This window comes from Amblyraja radiata, chromosome 2 (assembly GCF_010909765.2).
Source record: "Amblyraja radiata isolate CabotCenter1 chromosome 2, sAmbRad1.1.pri, whole genome shotgun sequence".
Taxonomy (NCBI): Eukaryota; Metazoa; Chordata; class Chondrichthyes; order Rajiformes; family Rajidae; genus Amblyraja; species Amblyraja radiata.
In genome coordinates this window covers 111029801-111053335 of record NC_045957.1, presented here as the reverse complement: position 1 = coordinate 111053335, position 23535 = coordinate 111029801, and the positions used below count along the sequence as shown (strand labels likewise).

The 23535-nt window shown below is 46.0% G+C and overlaps 1 protein-coding gene across 2 annotated transcripts in view; it reads left to right on the top strand.

Moving 5' to 3' along the window:
• mrs2 (magnesium transporter MRS2) overlaps nt 1-18883 on the top strand; it is a 35990-nt gene extending 17107 nt beyond the window's left edge. For both annotated transcript variants that reach the window (XM_033013558.1, XM_033013552.1), the window contains exons 7-11: nt 3364-3474; nt 5483-5635; nt 12472-12589; nt 13923-14036; nt 16701-18883. In XM_033013558.1, the coding sequence (XP_032869449.1) occupies nt 3364-3474; nt 5483-5635; nt 12472-12589; nt 13923-14036; nt 16701-16769 (565 nt within the window). In that variant the 3' untranslated portion in view covers nt 16770-18883. The remainder of the gene's footprint in view (nt 1-3363; nt 3475-5482; nt 5636-12471; nt 12590-13922; nt 14037-16700) is intronic.
• Nucleotides 18884-23535: the final 4652 nt, after the last annotated feature.

Here is a 23535-nt window from a genome sequence, read left to right as displayed (position 1 = left end):
GAATTAAAGTGTTTAGCAACCGGAAGATTAGGTAAGTTCAGACGGACTGAAGAAGGGTCTCGACCCAAAACATCACCCATTCCTTCGCCCCAGAGATGCTGCCTGCCCTGCTGAGATACTCCAGCTTTTTGTGTCTATCTTAGGTTTGTAGGTTAATTGGCTTTGGTAAAGATTGTAAATTGTCCCTAGTGTGTAGGATAGTGCTAGTCTATGAGTATCATTGGTCAGCCAGGACTGCGCTGTATCACATAACTACCACTCGCTTCACGTTAATGGCAACTTACAGTCATCAATAATATACCAGCCTGTACATCTTTGGGATGTAGGAGGATGGAACAATCAGACGTAACCCATGCAGTTTCAGGGAAAACAAGGAAACTCCAAGTAGTCATAAGTGGAGGGTACACAAAAATGCTGGAGAAACTCAGCGGGTGCAGCAGCATCTATGGAGCGAAGGAAATAGGCGACGTTTCGGGCCAAAACCCTTCTTCAGACTGATGGGGGGTGGGGGGGGGGGGAGAAGGAAGGAAAAGGGGAGGAGGAGGAGGAGCCCGAGGGCGGGCGGATGGGAGGGTGGGAGGAGACAGCTCGAGGGTTAAGGAAGGGGAGGAGACAGCAAGGGCTAGCAAAATTGGGAGAATTCAATGTTCATGCCACCGGACGCAAGCAACCCAGGCGGAATATGAGGTGCTGTTCCTCCAATTTCCGGTGTTGCTCACTCTGGCAATGGAGGAGACCCAGGACAGAGAGGTCGGATTGGGAATGGGAGGGGGAGTTGAAGTGCTGAGCCACCGGGAGTTCAGGTAGGTTATTGTGGACTGAGCGGAGGTGTTCGGCGAAACAATCGCCCAACCTCCGCTTAGTCTCATAACATAAATGGAGGCCAGGATTCGCTCCTGGAACTATGAACCATAAAAATCATGGCAAAGACTTTGTATCTAACTACAGATTATCTTCACTGATAGAACGAAGGGCATAAATGTACCATTTACATAGTCAAATTAATTGTAGGTACAAAGAACTGCCGATGTTGCGCTACAAAAAAAGACACAAAGCGCTGGAGTAACTCAGCGGATCAGGCAGCAACTCTGGAGAACATGGACAGCTGATGTTTCGGGTGGAGAGACAATAGACAATAGACAATATGTGCAGGAGTAGGCCATTCGGCCCTTCGAGCCAGCACCGCCATTCAATGTGATCATGGCTGATCATCCCCAACCGTTCCTGCCTTCTCCCCATATACCCGGAATCCGCTATTTTTAAGTCCTATCTAGCTCTCTCTTGAAAGCATCCAGAGGACCTGTCTCCACCAACCTCTGAGGCAGAGAATTCCACAGACTCACCACTCTCTGTGAGAAAAAGTGTTTCCTCGTCTCCGTTCTAAATGGCTTACTCCTTATTCTTAAACTGTGGCCGCTGGTTCTGGTATCCCCCAACATCGGGAACATGTTTCCTGCCTCTAGCGTGTCCAAGCCCTTAACAATCATATATATTTCAATGAGATCCCCTCTCATTCTTCTGAACTCCAGAGTGTACAAGCCCAGCCGCTCCATTCTCTCAGCATATGACAGTCCTGCCATCCCGGGAATTAACCTTGTAAACCTACGCTGTGCTCCCTCAATAGCAAGAATGTCCTTCCTCAAATTAGGGGACCAAAACTGTACACAATATTCTAGGTGTGGTCTCACTAGGGCCCTGTCCAACTGCAGAAGGACCTCTTTGCTCCTATATTCGATTCCTCTTTTTATAAAGGCCAACATGCCATTCGCTTTCTTCACTGCCTGCTGTACCTGCATGCTTACTTTCATAGACTGATGTACAAGGACCCACAGATCCCGTTGTACTTCCCCTTTTCCCAACTTGTCGCCATTTAGATAGTAATCAGCCTTCCTGTTTTTGCTACCAAAGCAGATAACCTCACATTTATCCGCATTAAACTTCATCTGCCATGCATCTGCCCACTCCTCCAACCAGTCCAAGTCACCCTGCATTCTCATAGCATCCTCCTCACAGTTCACACTGCCACCCAGCTTTGTGTCATCTGCAAATTTGCTAATGTTACTTTGCATCCCTTCATCCAAATAATTGATGTATATTGTAAATAGCTGCGGTACCAGCACCGAGCCTTGCGGTACCCCACTAGTCACTGCCTGCCATTCTGAAAGGGACCCGTTAATCCCTACTCTTTGTTTCATATCTGCCAACCACTTCTCTATCCATGTCAGCACTCTACCCCCAATACCATGTGCCCTAATTTTGCCCACTAATCTCCTATGTGGGACCTTATCAAATGTTTTCTGAAAGTCCAGGTACACTACATCCACTGGCTCTCCCTTGTCCATTTTCCTAGTTACATCTTCAAAAAATTCCAGAAGATTAGTCAAGCATGATTTCCCCTTCGGAAATCCATGCTGATTCGGACCTATCCTGTTACTGCTATCCAAATGTTCGGCTATCTCATCTTTTATAATTGACTCCAGCATCTTCCCCACCACTGATGTCAGGCTAACTGGTCTATAATTCCCTGTTTTCTCTCTCCCGCCTTTCTTTAAAAGTGGGATAACATTAGCTACCCTCCAATCCGCAGGAACTGATCCTGAGTCAAAAGAACATTGGAAAATTATCACCAATGCATCCACGATTTCTAGAGCCACTTCCTTAAGTACCCTGGGATGCAGACCATCAGGCCCTGGGGATTTATCAGCCTTCAGTCCCATCAATCTATCCAACACCATTTCCTACCTAATGTGGATTTCCTCAGTTCCTCTGTCACCCCAAATCCCCTGGCCACTACTATATCAGGAAAATTGTTTATGTCCTCCTTAGTGAAGACAGATCCAAAGTACCTATTCAACTCATCTGCCATTTCCTTGTTCCCCATAATAAATTCACCTTTTTCGGTCTTCTATCCTATCGATCACCTATCCAGGTTCTCTGGAGATGCTGTCTGACCCGCTGAATTGCTCCAGAACTTTGTATTAAATTAATTGTGACATTCACGTTTATAATAAATTGCTACAAATGATTAGTTTAGTGTAGTTTAGAGATATAGCGAAGAAACATGCCCTTCGGCCCGCCGAGTCCACGCCACACACTAATCCTACACTACACGCACAAAGGACAATTTAGAATTTTACCAAGCCAATTAGCCTACAAACATGTACTTCTTTGGAGTGTGGGAGGAAACCAGAGAAAACACACACAGGTCACAGGAAGAATGTACAAACTCGGTACAGACAACACCCGTAGTCAGGATCGAACCCGGGTCCCTAGCACTGTAAGGTAGAGAATGTGTGCATACAAAGAAATGTGCATAGCTTATATTGCACTTTCTCAGTATTTTTCACCTGTGTTATTTCCAAGCTTGTCTGGATTCGAGACGGACGTAAAGGTCTTCAAGGAGACGTTGCTGGAGATTCTAGATGAAGAGAAGCTGCTAAAAGAACTTTGTCTCACCAGCGAGCAACTTGTTTCGTATGTATAGAGCTTTCCTTATTGTCACCCATGTTAAAAGTCTCCCGGGTATGACCACTTTCAATTTCATCAGCGAGCAGTGAAGAAAGCATAGGGATCAGCTTTTACTTTGATTAAATTGAGAAATAGAGAACTTTACCCCTCACTCTAAATAGCAAGCCATGTGGAATCGCAAAAAAACTTCTGCTTAAGAAGGTACATTTTTTAAGCAGATGACATTTGTATTAATAAGTATGGAAAATGGTATATACTATTTAAATTTTACATTTTTTAGTATATACAGGTTTCTAACTATACCCAGGTATATGCAGGTATAAAGCTATACCCAGGTATATACAGTACCTATACCTGGCGTTAGATTCTATTGTGTTTCACCTCATAGTGATTTTTTTAATACCGACAGTCTAGTTTAATGAAGACAGAAAATGCTGGGGATACTCAGTGGGTGTAGTGCAATTCTGGAGAGAGCAACAGTGGTAACGTTTCCAGTCTGCAACCTTTTACCGGAGCTGGGAAAAGTTAGAAAAAGTTAGGTTTTAATTTGCATAGAAAGGAAGGATGGGGAGAGCATTAAAAAATGTCTGCAATCTGATAACCAGGTTTTTTGGTATGTAGCATCCTACAAATGTGGGGCCGCACAGTGGCGCAGCGGTAGAGTTGCTGCCTTACAATGCCAGAGACCCCGGTTCAAGCCTGCCTTCAGGTGCTATCTGTATGGAATTTGCACATTCTCCCTGTGTCCGGGTGCTTAGGTTTCCTCCCACGCTCCAAAGACGTACAGGTTTGTAGGTTAATTGGCTTTGGTACGTTGTTAAATTGTCCCTAGTGTGTAGGATAGTGCTAGTGTATGTGTGATCATTGGGCGGCGCAGACACGGCGGGCCGAAGGGCCCATTTCCACACTGTATCTCTAAAGTCTAAAGGTACGGTGACGCAGTGGTAGAGTTGCTGCCATTCAGCGCTTGCAGCGCCGGAGACCCAGGTTCGATCCCGACTACGGGTGCTGGCTATACGGAGTTCTCCCCTTGACCCTGCATGGATTTTCTCCGAGATCTTCGGTTTCCTTCCACACTCCAAAGACTCCAGGTTTCTAGGTGAATTGGCTTGGTGTTAATGTTAGAGTGAGGGGATTGCTGGTCGGCGCGGACTTGGTGGGCCGAAGGGCCTGTTTCCGCGTTGTATCACTAAACTAAACTAAAGAAAACATAAATAATTCCTCAGATGCAGCCAAATGTGACCTTAGGAATAGGAAGGGAGGGGTAATACTTAGTAGAAACAATGAACTGCAGATGCCTGTTTACCAAAATAAAGACACAAAATGCTGTAGTAACTCAGGGGGTCAGGCGTTATCACTGGAGAACATGGGTAGGTGACATTTCAGGTTGAGCCCCATCTTCAGACTCAGTAATGCTTGGTATGATTATGCTTAATGTATAGCAAGACTGTCACTGAACTGTGTGCAAAAAATAATTTCACTGTACTTTAGTTTTAGTTTAAATTCTAGATACAGCGCGGAAACAGGCCCTTCAGCCCACCGAGTCCGTGCCAACCAGCAATCTCCATACACTAGCTCTATCCTACACACACTAGGGACAATTTATAATTTTACCGAAGCTGATTAACCTACATAACCTGGAGTGTGGGAGCAAACCTGGGCACCTGGAGAAAAGCCACACTGTCACGGGTTGAACAAACAAACTCAGTACAGGCAGCACCCGTAGTCAGGTTCGAACCCGGAACTCTGGTGCCGTGAGGCAGTAACTCTACCGCTGCACCACCCATACTTGGGTACATGTGACAATCAAGTACCATTCACCGTCAGTTGCATTCTTCACAGTAATGATGCTTCAAGAGGTGTGGAGGAATTATGCTTTTCGAAGTGAAAACTGTACTATCTATAATGTGAAATATTTTTTAGAAGCTCCATCAAAAGTGAATGTGACCATGAAAAGTTTGCAATGCTGGAGTTGAAGCCCATAGTGTTAAACTGATAGTTTGTTGGTTTGCAGTCATCAGAGTAATTCCAGAATCGACCTCACAGAAGAGATGGAACTCCTTCTTGAAAATTATTACCGACAGGCCGAAGACCTGGCCAATGCAGCACGGGAGCTGAAGGTGTTGATTGATGATTCTGAGAGCATCATTTTTATCAACTTGGACAGGTTGGTTAATGTCTGCATCCCTCCCCTCAATGAATCAAGTATCAAGTATCCTTTCTTGTATCTTTTTGTTTTTTTTGTTATGTTGAAGTGTGTTTTTTAATGTTTTTTTTAAATGTTTTGATGTGGGGGGAGAGGGTACGGTAAGGGGGATACCGTCCTTCAGTCGCTTCCTGGAGAGGACGCGACTATTATTCGAGTCGCGTCCCCGCCTCCCCCCCCCAGCGGCCTACCTACTGGATTGGCGCGGCCTTTCCTGCCTGGACCGACCAGAGCTCCAGCAGCGGCGGGACAGCGCTGATACATCGCGGGGCTGGCGATGCCTTACCGGGGATCGCCGTCTGGAGCCCAGAGTGCTGGGCCTGCGGCACCGACATCCTGGAGCTGTGGTTCGCGGAGCTCCCAACGCGAGCGGCACTGACAAACATCGTGGGGTCCTGCGACTCTGCCCGGCTCGGCCTGCGGACTCGGGAGCTGCGGACTCCAGTGGGAGGCGGCTGATCGGGAGGTCCGGGCCGCTGAGGAGGATTTTCACCGTCGGGGTTCGGCATCGGCGTTCCATCAGCCCGGCGAGAGGGCCTGAGCATCGGGCCGCCCGGGGTGGCGACTGCGGGTGCTCGGAAGGCCCCGACCACGGGTGAACATCTGGGAAGATCGGAGGGGAGGCTGGCTGGACTATGGTGCCTTCCTCACCTTGGTGCCATTGTGTTATGTTGTGTCGTGGACTTTCTGTGTTTGTGCTTTTTTTTAAATTCTATTTTATTTTTAATATGTTTTATTATTTATTATTTATTTATTTTTATGATACTGACTGTAAAGGGAAATTCATTTCGTTGTCTCTAATCAATAACCCCACTCTCACCATCGACGGCACCACTGTCTCCCCATCTCCCCAGGCCCGCAACCTTGGCGTGATCTTTGATTCCACCCTCTCCCTTGAGCCTCACATCCGCCATGTCATTAAAACCTCCTTCTTTCATCTCCGCAACATCGCCAAACTCAGACCCTCTCTCACACCGCCCGCTGCTGAAAGACTCATCCATGCCTTCATCTCCTCCCGACTGGACTATTGCAACTCACTTCTCCTTGGCATCAGCTCCACCTACATCAACCGACTCCAACTGGTCCAGAACGCAGACGCCCGACTCATCACCCACATCAAATCCTGGCATCACATCACTCCAGTCCTCAAAAAACTTCACTGGCTTCCCATCTCCCACCGGATCACCTACAAAATCCTGGTCCTCACCTACAAAGCCCTCCACCATCTGGCCCCCCCATATCTCACTGACCTCCTCTCCCCCTACCAACCCTCACGGTCCCTCAGATCCACATCAGCCGGTCTCCTCTCCATCCACAAGTCCAACCTCCGCAGTTTTGGGGACAGAGCCTTCTCCAGGGCAGCTCCCAGGCTCTGGAACTCCCTCCCCCAACTGATCCGCAATTCCGTGTCCCTCACCATTTTCCAGTCCCGCCTCAAGACCCATCTCTTCACCTCTGCCTATCCTTAGCCCCACGTCCCCGTCCCTTTTCATCTGTGCATTAATTGCCTCATACTGTGTTTTGTATTGAATTCTGTCTTTACTTTGTGTACTAGTCATGTCTCTACTATTTATTTCATTCCCCTTACATGTTTTTCCTCTACATGCTCAATTTTTGTAAGGTGTCCTTGAGATTCTTGAAAGGCGCCCATAAATAAAATTTATTATTATTATTATTAATTGAGACAATGACAATAAATTTGAATACAATACAATACAATACAATTGTTATTCTGACTTTTCAGTCTGAACGAAATTTCGTGCCTTGCAGTCATAACATAGAATAAAATAACAAAACACACAATAAACACAGATTTAACATCCATCACAGCGAGTCCACCAGGCACCTCCTCACTGTGATGGAAAGCAAAAGTCTTAAAGTCCTTGTCTCTTCCCTCCTTGTTCTCCCTCTGCGCTGAGGCGATCCAGGCCTCCGATGTTGTGACCACGCCGGGTGGTGGTAAGCAAGTCCCACGGCTGAATCCGAGCTCCTCGAACGAGCCGGTTCAAACTCCGCAGCCCGGGGCGGTCAAAGCTGCCGAAGCTGCGCCCTCCAGTCCAGCGGACGAAGCTGTTGTTGCGGGAGCTCCGGATAAACAGGTCACCAACCTGGGACCTGCGAGCACCCGACGATGTCGTCCACTGGGCCCGCGGCCGAGGCTCCGAAGTCGGGTCGCCGCCGCCGGAACGCCACCACAGCCCCGAAGTCGGCCAGCCTCGCGTTGGTAAGTCCTGGCTCGCTCTGCCTCCGGAGCCTCGAGGTCAGTCCCAGTTGGAGGCCGCCAGCTCCGCCATTAGGCCTCAGCGCAGACGGAGGAGACGGGGGATATGACAAGAAAAGGTCGCATCCCCCCCGAAGGAAGAAACCAAAAACATGTTTCTCCCCCCCCCCCCACCCCCCAACACATACACAACCTAAATAAACTAAAATGAACTAAAACAGGACAAAAAGAAAACAAAAAAAGAAAAAACAAACTGACTGCAGGTGAGCCGCAGGTGCTAGGGCAGTGCCGCCACTTCCGGAGGCCCGGAGAATCATTTCCGGAGAATCATGGTGTATTTGCTACATTATGTGCATCCCTTCCCCCGTATTTCAGTTTAGTTTATTGTCACGTGAACCGAGGTACAATGAAAAGCTTTAAGGGCCTGTCCCACTTGGGCGTAATTTGCACGTCATTTACGTGACATCCTAGAAATTTGTTGGCGCATCGTGACGCGCGCATGGCGCGTGGTGAGGCGTGGTGGCGTATGCAGTGGCGCAAGGTAACGTGCGGCTCCCCAGGATTTTGCATTGCTCAAAATCCTTGCATGCCACCTGCGTGATGTATCCCTTGCGCACGCTGACGTACTGATGGTGTATGCTGACGTAGCGTGTGGTGACGCATGGATACGCACGGTGACGGTGAACATTGCCAATGCTAATTTATTATGCGTCACCGTGCATCAACATCCGTAACCATGCGCCGCCCATACGCCGTCGTCGCGCCATTTGCACAACATTTGAGCGCCGCACCACGTGACCACCCGGGTATAAAGCGCGCGTAGTTTTGAAATTTTTTCACCATATTATCTTTGATTTTCATTGGGAAAATCCTTGTCACGGAGTTCGGGCTAAGTACGAACGACATCGCAAATGGCTCTCAAAAGAAGCAGGGCCCTCAAGAGCACTTGGTGCGCGACTGTCATACTGCTAGACGATTTTTGCGCGTCAGTCACTACCGGACTTTCGCGTAAATGATGCGCAGATGACGCCCAAGTGGGACAGGCCCTTTAGTTCTTTGCTAACCAGTCAGCGGAAAGACAATACATGATTACAATCGAGCCATTCACGGTGTATAGATACATGATAAGGGAATGACGTTTAGTTGAAGGTAAAGCCGGCAAAGTACCTACATCAAGTTTTAAATGGCGCTGTGGTAGAGTTGCTGCCTTACAGCTGCAGAGACCCAGGTTCGATCCTGACTACGGGTGCTGTCTGTACAGAGTTTGTACGATTTGGGAGGTGTTGTGGTGTAGTCCTGAAAGGTGAATGAATCTTCGAGCAGCTCTGAGCCCATCTAAAATGAGACACATGTCGGATGCAAGAGGCGCTCTCGATGATTCAGTGGTGCTTTTTTTGAACCATTGTGATCTTCTTGCACCTGACACTCGTCTCGTTGAAATAGGCTCAGAGCTGCTCGAAGATTCATTCACCTTTCAGGACTACACCACAACACCTCCCACCTCCCAAGAGCAACCTCTTCCAAAAGGCAAGACGCCACTTACTCCCGACACATCATGAATAGCTCAGTAAATTGCCAGGCTGCTCTTGTGTTGTAATGGGAAGTGACGTTAGTCCAGGATGAAGGAAAATTTCCAGACAACCTAATGCCGTGGTGCTTGCACATCTCTCCATGGTGGGGTTAGTCAAATATCTGTTTTGTGCTTCAATGATTTACCAGTGACCTCAGTAATTTAATCGTAGCGGTTCTGTTACGGAAGGGTTCGATGGCCTAGAGTTGATATTGGCTTCCTAAACTGAGTTTCAAATAAAAGAGGATCAGTGCCAAAATACATACACATTGTGCATTGACCAGGTGTATAAAGGAAATCTGTTGTATGCCAAATAGTCTTGCAGAAATTAGTCATGCAGCACAGAAACAGGCCTCACTTTTCCGTGCTAATCAAGATGCCCCATCTAAGTTAGTCCCGTTTGGCCCATATCCAATCCATATTAACATTTTCTAGCTGTGTACTTGCCCAAATTTCTTGTGTTGGAGGAGGACTGATTGAACTTTGTTGCCTTCCACCACAGTGAAGAATGCTGTGGTGGATGTTTGTGTTAAATTCTATTGTGTATTGTGTTCTTTTTTTCAACTGTATCGCTGCTGGCAAATTAATTTCACTGTACCTTAGTTGGTGCATGTGATTAATAAATTTGATATTGACTTTGACTTTTGGTGTTATAGTACCAGCCTCAACTACCTCCTCTGGCAGCTCGGTCCATACACCCTCCACCCTCTGTGTAGAAAAAGTTGCCCCTCGGGTTTCTATTTAATCCTTCCCCTCTTCCCTTAAACCTATGCCCTCTGGTTCAATTTCCCCAACTCTGGGTAAAAGATTATGTGCATTCACCCTATATATTCCCCTCATGATTTTATACTCTATATGTAGAAAAAAGAGCATGAAAGAAATCACCTTCACTAGACAGTTTTAAGGGGACATTAACAGCACGTTAGTGTGCACAACACATCCAAGTTGGCAATATGCAGAGTACTGCCCTGCCGACTACAAATTCAGAAGGTTCAGAAGATACATCTAGACCTGGGTGTGCTTGTATATCAGTCACTGAAAGTAAGCATGCAGGTAGAGCAGGCAGTGGAGAAAAATAATGGCATGTTGGCCTTCATTGCAAGAGGATTTGAGTTTAGGAGCAAGGAGGTCCTACTGCAGTTGTACAGGGCCCTGGTGAGACTGCACCTGGAGTATTGTGCGCAATTTTAGTCTCCTAATTTGAGGATGGACATATTGCTATTGAGGGAGTGCAGCGTAGGTTCACTAGGTTAATTCCCGGGATGGCGGGACTGACAAATGATGAAAGAATGGGTCGACGGGGCTTGTATTTAATGGAATTTAGAAGGATGAGAAGGAATCTTATAGAAACATATAAAATTCTTAAAGCATTGGACAGGCTAGATGCAGGAAAAATGTTCCCGATGTTGGGGGAGTCCAGAACCAGGGGTCACAGCTTAAGAAAAAGGGGTCATTTAGGACTGAGATGAGGAAAAACTTCATCACCCAGAGAGTTGTGGACCTGTGGAATTCTCGACCACAGAAGGCATTGGAGGCCAATTCACTGGCTATTTTCTAGATAAAGTTAGATTTAGCTCTTGGGGCTAAAAGAATCAAGGGATATGGGGGAAAAAGCAGGAACGGGGTACTGATTTTAGATCAGCCATGATCATATTGAATGGCGGTGCTGGCTCGAAGGGCCGAATAGCCTACTCCTGCACCTATGTTTCTATGTATTGTCTTTCTGCTGACTGGTTAGCACGCAACAAAAGGTTTTCACTGTGTAAGAGGAACTGCAGATGCTGGTTTAAACCGAAGATAGACATAAAAGGCTGGAGTAACTCAGCCAGACAGGAAGCATCTCTGGAGAGAAGGATTGGGTGACGTTTTGGGTCAGGACCCTTCTTCAAAAAAGTCTAAAGAAGGGTCTCGACCCGAAACGTCACCCATTCCTTCTCTCCAGAGATGCTACCTGTCCCACTGAGGGACTCCAGCTTTTTATGAAAAGCTTTTCACTGTACCTTGGTACACATGACAACAAACAAAATATTTTTTTTAATCTGTTATTTTCCACTCTTCTTTGACTCTGGTACGAGTTCTCTTTTCATCCCTTTAGCTTCGTCTCACCAACAAGGATGTATTTATATGGAACACTTGCTGTGAAACTTTTCCCCAGTTTTCCTTGTCTTGAAGTAAGCTTTTGCTCAACACCACCCATCCTACCCAGTATCCACCCCCCACCTCACCTGCCAATCCTTGTCTCTTCTTTTTGTAGGAAGAAACTGCAGATGCTGGTTTACACTGAAGATAGACACAAAATGCTGGAGTAACTCAGTGGGTCAGGCAGCATCGCTGGAGAAAAGAAATAGGTGACCTTTTCTCCAGAGATGCCGCGTGACCCATTTGAGTTACTCCAGCATTTTGTCTATTCATATCTCTTATTTTCTCCTCTTGATAGTTTATTCCTTCCACTTCTGCGAAGTCCCTTGCAACACAGGTGTTGGTTTTAAAAACAACCAATTGGGCACTAATGTTGATTGCATAAAGCGCAAAGTTTAGCTTTAAAATATTGTACCATCAGACTGAAAATTGCTCCCGAAGACTTGATGTCATCGTACATGTTTTGCTGTAGAACTTGCTCCTTCCCTCTCACCCTGGCCACAAACTATTTGAATCACTTTCATCTGGAAGGCGACTCCGGATTGTCAAAGCTGCCACAGCCAGACATAAAAACAGTTTTTATCCACGAGTAGTTGCTCTACTCAACAGCCAAAAATCTGTAGCCTCCCTTTGATCTGGTATTTTGTTGGTTCACATGCTTGATCAATGGTGTTTTATCATTAATGTTTTATTATTATTAATGTTTAGTGTTTTCTGAGTCATTCGTAACTGTCACTGTATGTCATGTTATTACTTGTGGGCGGAGCACCAAGGCAAATTCCTTGTACGTGAATACTTGGCCAATAAACTTACTTACTTACTTCCGGGATCTGTGGATGTGCACTGATTGATTTTGGTTTTCCGCAGCCATCGCAATGTGATGATGCGTTTGAACCTCCAGCTGACGATGGGAACGTTTTCCATTTCCCTCTTTGGAATCCTTGGCGTTGCCTTTGGCATGAACTTGGAATCCTCCTTCGAAGAGGTGAGGTTGGTTTGACATACGGTTTTGGCGATGAACGTCACAGATGAAATACAGTGGGAGGGCTGAGCTGAGGCATGGTGCTATCTTAGGCCAGGTTGATGTTCGTTTGCCCTGACCCTGAAGAAAGAGCAGAGAGCTGGCGATAAAATGGGCAGTCTTTCCTCCCTGCAATTGATTGTCAGTGAGAATGTCCAGTAGATTTTTGTTTAGTTTTTAAGGTACAGCATGGAAATCATAAGGTTATATGTGACAGGAATAGCATTAGGCCATTCGGCCCATCAAGTATACTCCGCCATTTAATCATGTCTGATCTATTCCTCCTAACCCCATTCTCCATCCTTTTCCCCATAACCTCTGACACCTGTACTTATCAAAAATCTATCTATCTCTGCCTTAAAAATATCCACTGACGTGGCCTCCACAGCCTTCTGTGGAAATAGGCCCTTCAGCCCATGGAGTCCACGCCAACCAACGATACCTCTACATTAGTTCTATCCTTATACTGGGGACAATTTAGAGAAGTCAATTAACTTACAAACTCTTTGTTCTCTAACTTTTCATACCTCTAGTTTACCTCTCCCCTGACTGTCAGTCTGAAGAAGGGTCTCGACCCGAAATGTCACCTATTCCTCTTCTCCAGAGATGTTGCCTGACCTGCCGAATTACTCCAGCGTTTTGTGTCTAACTTACAAAACCTTTGGAGTGTGGCAGGAATCCAGAGCACCAGGAGAAAACTCACGTGGTCACAAGGAGAACATGCAAATTCTGTACAGGCAGCTCCCGTGGTCACGATTGAACCCAGGACTCTGGCGCTGTAAGGCAGCAATTCTACCGCTGTGCCACAGTGCCAAAATGAAATGGAGCTGCAAAGTGAATAGGTGGCATGAGGTAGAGTTGCTGCCTTACAGCGCCAGAGACCCGGGTTCAATCCTGACTGCTGGTGCTGTCTGTATGGAGTTTGTACATTATCCCTGTGACCACGTGGGTTTCCTTCGGGTGCTCCGGTTTCCTCCCACATTCCAAAGACATACTGGCTTCGTTAAAATTATAAATTGTCCCTAGTGCGTAGGATAATGCTAGTGTATAGGATGATCGCTGTTCGGCACGGATTCGCTGGGCCGAAGGGCCTGTTTCCGCGCTGTATCTCTAACGTCTAAAGTAAAGTCTTAAGTCAAATAAAATTATGATTTCATGTATCTATACACTGTAAATGGCTCGATTGTAATCATGTATTGTCTTTCTGCTGACTGGATAGCACCCTTAAAAAGATTTTCGCTGTACCTCGGTACACATGACAATAAACTAAACTAAAACTAAAATTGTTCATTTTCAGGACCCCAGGTTCTTCTGGTTGGTAACTGGAATAATGTTTCTAGGGAGCGGACTAATGTGGCGACGCTTGCTATCGTTTCTTGGCCAGCACTTGGAACCCCAAGCACCCCCATCGGTATGTCTCAGTCCCAGAATTTCATTCTAAAAGGACAGAACAAGACCATTTTTCTCGCTGACTCCATTCATCCTGTTTGAGAGTTAGCCAGTCATCCCAAACTTCGCTTTCTCCACAACAGTACAAGTTCCTCACTTTCAGGTCCAACAATATTACCAATAATAAATCAATACCAATTTTCCTATTGGAGTCAATAATATTACAGATGTGTATAAGATCATGAAGGGTATGGATAGGGTGAAAGCAAAAGTTCTTCTTCCAGGGTAGGAGAATTGTGAACTAGAGGGCATCGGTTTCAGGTAAGAAGTGAAAATTTAATAGGACCCTGAGGGGCAACTTTTTCACAGTGAGGGTGTTGGGTTTGTGAATCGAGCTGACAGAAACGGGTACAATAACAAAATTAAAAAGACATTTGGACAAGTACCCCGGTATATGGATGTGACGGATATGGGCCAAATGCAGGCAAATGATAAGACAAATTTATATAGGGCTTCTTGGATGGCATGGACGAGTTGGGCCAAATGGCCTATCTCTGTACTCTATGACTCTGACTCTAGTGTGTTCTGTTACATCATTTAAAAACTGAAATGAACTGAAATTTCCAATTAGTATATTATAGTCTGGTACACTGCAATAATATTTACAAAAGGGTATATTTAAGTGAAATATCGCATTCAAATTCACATGCATTCATGGATAATGAATATGTTGCACTTTTAGAAATGATAGCGTCCTCCTGTGGGGTTGGCTTTGTCATTCATTTTTGGGGTATAGGATCACTTGCAAGGTCAACATTTACTGGCCATCCTTGGCTGACCATGAGAATGAAGGGAGCTAGCTGCATTAGTGAATTAGTGGTGCAACAAATGCACTGTGTCTCAAAATCTGCATCAAGAGATTTCAGCAATGGTCCTACTTGAGGCATTTTAATCAACTACAATTTGATTTGGATCTTTCTGGTATAACCTTCTTTGATGTGATTAATTCATGGTGTGGCTGTGACAAAACAGAGGACTTTGATAAGGTCCCACATAGGAGATTAGTGGGCAAAATTAGGGCACATGGTATTGGGGGTAGAGTGTCGACATGGATAAAGAAGTGGTTGGCAGACAGGAAACAAAGAGTAAGGATTAACGGGTCCCTTTCAGAATGGCAGACAGTGACTAGTGGGGTACCGCAAGGCTCGGTGCTGGGACCGCAGCTATTTACAATATACATCAATGATTTGGATGAAGGGATTCAAAGTAACATTAGCAAATTTGCAGATGACTCAAAGCTGGGTGGCAGTGTGAACTGTGAAGAGGATGCTATGAGAATGCAACGTGACTTGGACAGGTTGGGGGAGTGGGCAGATGCATGGCAGATGAAGTTTAATGCGGATAAATGTGAGGCTATCCACTTTGGTAGCAAAAACAGGAAGGCTGATTACTATCTAAATGGCGTCACGTTGGGAAAATGGGAAGTGCAACGGGATCTGGGGGTCCTTGTACATCAGTCTATGAAAGTAAGCATGCTGGTACAGCAGGCAGTGAAGAAAGTGAATGCATGTTGGCCTTTATAAAAAGAGGAATCGAATATAGGAGCAAAGAGGTCTTTCTGCAGTTGTACAGAGCCCTAGTGAGACCACACCTGGAGTATTGTGTGCAGTTTTGGCCCCCTAATTTGAGGAAGGACATTCTTGCTATTGAGGGAGTGCAGCGTAGGTTTACACGGTTAATCCCGGGATGGCAGGACTGTCAAATGCCGAGAGAATGGAGCAGTTGGGCTTGTACACTCTGGAGTTTAGAAGGATGAGAGGAGATCTCATTGAAACATATAAGATTGTTAAGGGCTTGGACACGCTAGAGGCAGGAAACATGTTCCCGATGTTGGGGGAGACCAGAACCAGGGGTCACAGTTTAAGAATAAGGAGTAAGCCATTTAGAACGGAGACAAGGAAACACTTTTTCTCACAGAGGGTGGTGAGTCTGTGGAATTCTCTGCCTCAGAGGGCGGTGGAGGCAGGTTCTCTGGATGCTTTCAAGAGAGAGCTAGATAGGGCTCTTAAAAATAGCGGAGTCAGAGGATATGGGGAGAAGGCAGGAACGGGATACTGATTGGGGATGATCAGCCATGATCACATTGAATGGTGGTGCTGGCTCGAAGGGCCTACTCCTGCACCTATTGTCTATTGACACTCTTTTTCACCTTCATGTTATCAGTGAATATTTCCAAGTCTTCAGCTGCAGGTTCAGTCTTAAGGTCCTATTTCACATGTTCCCAAAGATCAGCAAAAAACCACTGCCTAACATTACAAGAATATAATGTTTCAATTGAATCTTGCTTCAATTTTGATTTTTAAATAATTTGATTTTAAATTATTCTTGGTGATTGTCAGCATTATTCACGTTCCTCCTTTTATGTCAATAGCTCGATTGTCTCAAGAAGGGTCTCAACCTGAAATTTCACCCATTCCTTCTCTCCAGAGATATTGCCCTGGGTTACTCCAGCATTTTGTGCCTATCTTTGGTTTAAACCAGCATCTGCAGTTCCTTCCTACACAGCTCGATTGTAATCATGTATTGTCCTTCTGCTGACTGGTTAGCACGCAACAAAAGCCTTTCACTGTACCGCGGTACACGTGACAATAAACTAAACTAAACTCAACCTTTTTTGTTGTCCTAGATGCCCTCTATCTTGAAAAGATCACAGCTGCTGGGTGGAAGAGTCGACCAAAGACACGGTTCAAAATGATAAAGATCCAAACGCATTGATACGTTGATAATGGACTTTGAAGCTAAGCCAGGTAGCACTGGATAGGAAGGATGATACAGGAGCAATATTTGTAGCACCATCTGCAAAGAGCAATTCAGTTCAGCAAATAAATTGCATTTGCATTTGGGATTGAAAGGGCAATATTTCGGGTTGTTAAAAATCCTCAGCAATCCATAGGTTTTTATCATTTGTAACCCTGAGTTCACAAGTTGTTCTTTGTCTCTGTGCTTAAGTTCAGACTGTTCTTTTCAAGGAGTGACACAGGGGCGTCATAGTGGCTCACCTGTAGGTTCAATAGTGACTGCAGGTGTTATCCGTACGGAGTTTGTACGTTCTTCCCCGTGATCACATGGGTGTTCTCCGGGTCCTTCAGTTTCCGCCCACACTCCAAAGATGTACAGGTTTAAATAGGCTATTTGGCTTCAGTAAGTTGTAAAATTGTCCTTAGTATGTGTAGGTCAGGGTACGGGGTGATCGCTAGTCGGTCTGGACTCGGTGAGCCGAAGGGCCTGTTTCTGCACTGTATCTATCTAAAGTGCAAACTTTCCAGTCTGTTTCCATCAGTGTGTTACGGCAGGTTTTAGAAACCTTTGCAGATCAGACCCATGAGAGACAAAAAAAAATTTGAATTACATAGGACATCTGCCCTATCCAGAATAAAATTTAGTGGGTTAATGCTTCCTGTAGTCATGCATTCCCCTTATTAAAACATAAAATTATGGCTATAGATTCTTATTTATTTTATCGTAATTACTTATACATTAAAAGTCTTTGTAACTTACACAATCAGTGTTCTTTAGCTAAGAGTACTAGATAGATGTTGCCAGTGAAATAGTGTTAACAGTTGACTTTATGAGATGTTAACACTCCCATCCCCACATGACATTTTAATTTATTCCATCTCATGAAGAAACAATTAGTTGCAGTTATCAACTGGTCCTGCAGCATACGAGTTTGGGAAGTTGATGCTGGAAGATTTAACACTGTTAACACTTTAAGAATGATTAAACAAAAAAATTAGTTCAGTACAAGATAAATGTTTTCATGCAGTTTTATTAAATGTACATAAAAGCTCAAAGGCCACAAAAAGATAAAATTCAAAGCAAAATTATTTATAAGTGTATAAAATATGGATTATTCCACTACTTTTGAGGTCTTCGCTCATTTTATGTAGTCAGAACCCTAGCTGTCTTCAGATCTTGGACTAATCTAGTACAGTGGTGCAGAGGTAGAGTTGCTGCCTTAGAGCGCCAGAGACCTGGGTACGATCCTGACTATGGATGTTGTACTTACGGAGTTTACATGCTCCTCATGGCCTGTGTGGGTTATCTGTCGGCTGCTCTGGTTTCCTCCCACAATCCAAAGATGTGCGGGTTCGTAGGTAAGTTGACTTTGGTAAAATTATAAATTGTCCCTAGTGTGAAGGACAGAGATAGTGTACGGGGATCGCTGGTCAGCGTGGACTCAGTGAGCTGAAAGGCCTGTTTCCGTGCTGTATCTCTAAACTAAACTAAAAAGGAGGCTTAGCCCATTTCTTTCTGTGATTTATTTCACCTTATTAGCTCTTTTCCCACAGCATTTGTTCTTCTTTATCAGGCATTTATCCAATTTACTTTCAAAAGTCCAAGTTTTCCCCTTCCCCACCCCCTCCACTTCACTATCCACCTCCCCATTCACATTTAGGCAGCTTGTGTCTTATCAGAGTATTTTTCTGCAGGTGAAATAAAATGTTCTCTCACATTTGGCACCTTTGTAGGTTGCTTCAATTTGATCCCTGTTACTGATCTTTTGACTACTTCAAACAATTTCTTGAAAATAATACGTTTTATTAGCCAAGTATGTATACATACCTATACAAGGAATTTGCCTTGATGCTTTGCTCGCAAGTAACAACACGATATACAGTAATTAGAAATAAAACATTATATTTATATGATTATAAATACATGTGCAGAATGAAATAAAATACCAGAGCAAAAGGAGGCTACAGACTTTTGGCTGTTGAGTAGAGCTACAACAGCTGTTTTTATGTCTGGCTGTGGCGGCTTTGACTGTCCGGAGTCGCCTTCAAGAGGGAAGTGCTTCAAAGAGTTTGTGGCCAGGGTGAGAGGGGTCAAACATGATCTTACCCACTCTCTTCCTGACCCTTGCTGTGTACAGTTCGTCGATGGGGGGGAAGGTTGCAGCCAATAACCTTCTCGGGTGATCGAACGATGCGCTGCAGCCTCCGGATGTCATGCTTGGTGGCTGAGCCAAACCAGACCATGATGGAGAAGGTGAGGACAGACTCTATGATGGCAGTATAAAACTGGACCATCATTGCCTGTGGCAGATTGTGTTTTCTCAGCTGCTGCAGGAAGTACATCCTCTGTTACGCCTTTTTGACAATGTAGTCAAAGGTGGCCCCCCAATTAAGGTCCCTAGAGATGATGGTTCCAAGGAACATAAATGACTCCACACATGTGACTGTGTTGTTGTTGATGGTGAGTGGGGAGAGGGGGAGCTCTTCTAAAGTCTACAATCAATTCCATCGTCTTAAGAGCGTTGAGCTCCAGGTTGTTGCGATGGCACGAGGATACCACCTGTGTCACTTCCTGTCTGTAGGCAGATTCCTCCCCATCCTGGATTAGTCCAATCAGGGTTGTGTCGCCCACAAACTTGAGAAGCTTGACAGAGGAGTCTGTGGAGGTGCAGTCGTTGGTGTAGTGCACCATTTCTCAACCGGGGTTCCGAGAGAAATAGTGATAAATAGGCTAATCTTATGCAAATGCATTTGTGTCATTTTTGTGTTTAATTTCACATTCGTGATTTTATTATTCACCTACGGCATACTTAGCGATGTCTATTTAGCATATTTAGCGACATCATATTTAGCGACGTCTATACGGCGCCAGTGTGAAACTGCCTTTAGTGGTCAGTGGACAGGAGCTGTAAGTGACGGATTTGTGTATCAACAAATGACTCACAGACGCATGCACGGTCTCCATCGGTCCTGTCTGTGCTTCCTGACGTGCAGGTACAGTCCCTCATTCACCCACGTTATTTAGTAACTTTTACCCATCATTTGGGGATGTTATATGAATTTTTTTAATTTAAGTATGTTTATGTTTATTTTTGTTAGTTTATCAAAAGTTTGTTTCTCTCTTTGTCTCTTTTTCTCCCCCCCCCCCCGCAAGATTAGTTCTGTTTGCCTTTATTTGCTTCCGTTTTGAACAAGCAGTTTGATTTGTTTTTTTGCGTTGTCAATAAACTTGAGAAAAACAAATTTTTTTTTTGCTTAAACCAGTTATCAGAAAAATATATTATTTTTGCCTTATGAAAGAGAAAGAAAGAGATTAATAAAGATATATAATCATTTTTATGTAGGTGGTTCCATGAGACATGAAAATTATTTCAAAGGTTCCGCAAGGGTAAAAAAGGTTGAGAGACGCTGGTTTAGAGAGAGTAAAGGAGAGGGGAGAGTAAACAGCCTTGTGGTGCTCAGGCAGTCTTGCGGTGCTCGTGTTTTGTTTCACTGTACAGAAGCCATTAATAATTTTGAACAAATATAGACACAAAATGCTGGAATAACTTAGCGGGACAGGCAGCATCTCTGGAGAGAAGGAATGGGTGGCGTTTCGGATCGAGGCCCTTCTTCAGACGTCTCGACCCGAAACGTCCCTATTCCTTCTCTCCATCTGTCTGCGCTGTATATTGATTTTAGAAAAAACGCTAACATATACTGCTATGATTTTTGGCCATCTTACTCACAGTCCTCCACTGAGCAGGATTTTTCCCATCGATAAAAAATAAAAAGTTCTGAGTGTTTAAAAAAACCTTGAGTCCTCTCGCCTGTCAATCACCGATGAAGGTAATGCCCCTTCCGGGGGGGGAGGGGGGAGGCAGGACTATAAAACCCCGGACGGCTGAACATGACTCAGTCACTCTGCAAGGTCGTGAGGGAGAGGCCACGACTCTCATTCTAGGCTGCGAATCAACTGAACTGTGAGTCTGCAATGTACTTGCAATAAATGATTGGTTAGCCCTTAATGAAAATGAAATGTTGTTTGGCCTGCCCTGTGCTAGAAACTGCAATGAAAATGCAATGAGCTGTTTGGCTTGGCCTTCCCTGTGCTTGAAACTGCAATGGCAATGGAAATGAAATGAAAATGCAATGAGCTGTTTGGCTTGGCCTGCCCTGTGCTTGAAACGGCAATGCAAATGAAATGAAAATGTAATGAGCTGTTCGGCCTGCCCTGTGCTTGAAACTGCAATGGAAATGTAATGAAAATGCAATGAGTTGTTTGGCCTGCTCTGAAATGAAATTAAATGAGTTGTTTGGCCTGCATGAAACCACTAATTTCAGCCCGCAAGGCCCCTATTCGCCGAGAAACCAGCCCCTTTTGCCCAAAATGCCCGTATTAGCCCAGAAGTAGCATCCTGGCCTGTGCCAGTCCAGGAAAAGTTCAAAAAAAGTGCTTTCAGTGAGATTTCACTATTTTTTAAGAGCCCCTTCAGCCCATCGGGCCTGGACTAGCCCAGGAGGAGTCCCTTCGGCCCAACAGTAAGTATTCCCCCTGCAAGTATTAAACCTCACCCCAGTATTTTTCTCTCTCCCTTCATTGGCTCCCTGTGAGATCCAGGCCAGGATAGACTTTCCTCCTTCATTGCTGTGATCTGCAGAAAAATATGAAAAATGTCTAAAATTGATTCTCCACCCTCTCCCCCTTCTCTCTCACAAAGTCTCTCACCTGTTTTAGGCAGAATTTCTGGCAGTTTCTGAGCTGCCAGCCCACCAGGCCTGAGTGACTGAGCTACCAGCCCTCCAGGCCTGAGTAACTGAGCTGCCAGCCCACCATGCCTGAGTGACAGAGCTGCCAGCCCACCAGGCCTGGGTGACTGAGCTGCCAGCCTACCAGGCCTGAGTGACTGAGCTGCCAGCCCACCAGGCCTGAGTGACTGAGCTGCCAGCCCAAGAATCCATTTGGCCCACAATGTCCATACTATCCCTCTGGAAACTAGTCCCTTTGGCCCATAACACCCATACTAGCACTCCAGAAAGCCTCCACTGGCCACCAATATTGGAATTGGTGGAGAGGTGGAATATTGCGTTGGGGGACCAGCCCTCCCGTGTGAACATGGGACCCAACGGGTCCCACTTACTCTAGTATGACAATAAAACACTCTTGACTCTTGAACCAACGCTGTGTTCCCTCAATCGCAGTGGCAGAGGTACAGTATCAGCGATCAGACACAGATACAGAAATAGCTTTAAAGATATATTGTGGCGGTACCTGGTGGCTAGCCACGGGTAGCGAACCCTTGGCTCAGGAGGGAGGAGTTGAGCGTCTCGGAGTGGGAGGCGTTGGGTCATGGGGTCCGACCCGGGTATTTAAAGTCGGGTCACGGAGTTGGAGTTGGAGGCAGCACAGTGCAGTAATAAACACCATTATGTTCACACAACTCGTTTTCGACTCATTCTTGGCTGGTCTCCTGGAGTCCCCGCTACACTGGTGACCCCGACGACCAGGAGTGGAATCCTGGACAAAGTTCGCGCAAAAATGTACAGCGCTCACCCCGCCACGAGGTCGAGCTCAACGCAGTAGCTCTGAAGCTGCCTACCTTTGGACCTCGTAGCTGGGGGTTTGGTTTCGTCAGGTGGAATCCCAGTTCCATGTCCACGGCGTAACGGTCGACGAGACTCAGTACCATTACGTGGTAGGGGCTCTCGACCTAGAAAAAGCCGGTCGGGTCATGCCGTACCTCGATAAACAGCCGGCGGGGGGTAGGTATGCAGGCCTCAAGGAGCTGATGCTCCGGATCTATGGGCCCGGAGTGGATGGATGAGCTACCATGGGTGCTGTTGGGGATTCGGACTGCCCCTAAGAAGGATTTGGCATCATCCTCAGCGGAGTTGCTGTATGGCGCTCCGCTCACCATCCCTGGAGAGTTCATCCCGGCCGCTGATGGGTCCCGGGAACTGCGCTTGCGGGAGAGTCGGTGCCCTGTCTCCCGTCTCAACTTCTCGGCATGGAATTGCCCCTTTCCATGGCATTGCCCCTTTGCCCTTACGTTTTTTTTGCGCCGCGACGCCCACTGGTTGCCCTTGCAATGGCCCTATGAAGGTCCCTTTCGGGTGCTGCGGCACAAGACAGCAACATTTATACTGGACACGGTGGGACTGGCAAGAGACTGTGTCCGTGGCGCACTTTAAGCCAGCTTGAGCGAGCCGGTTCTGGTCGCCCAGCATCATCGTCGCGGACGCCCGCCGTCGCGGGTTCCTGTATGTTTTTCCGGGCGGGTCAAGGACTCTGTTCGGGCGGACGTGTTTATGCGGTCAGGCCGCCTTATTCGGCGTCCCGTCCGTTTCAGTGCCTCCGGTTCTGGGGGGGGGGGGTCATGTGGTGGTACCTGATGACTAGCCACAGGTAACAAACCCTCAGCTCAGGAGGGAGGAGTCGGGTCATGGGGTCTGACCTGGGTATTTAAGGTCGGGTCACGCCCGGTCACGGGGTAGGAGTTGGAAGCAGTGCAGTAATATGTCAGTGCAGGAGGGGCCGTAGGCGCAGAATGGCAGCCACGCTTCCATCAGTCTGCCCCAGGGCAGCTGTGGCTACAGAAGTAGCTTACCACCACCGAGTGTGACTGAGGAGTGAATGAATAATGCGATGTAAAGCGCCTTGAGTATTAGAAAGGCGTTATATAAATCCCATCCATTATTATTATTAATATACATGCTATAGGATCTTTGGTAATATACACCATC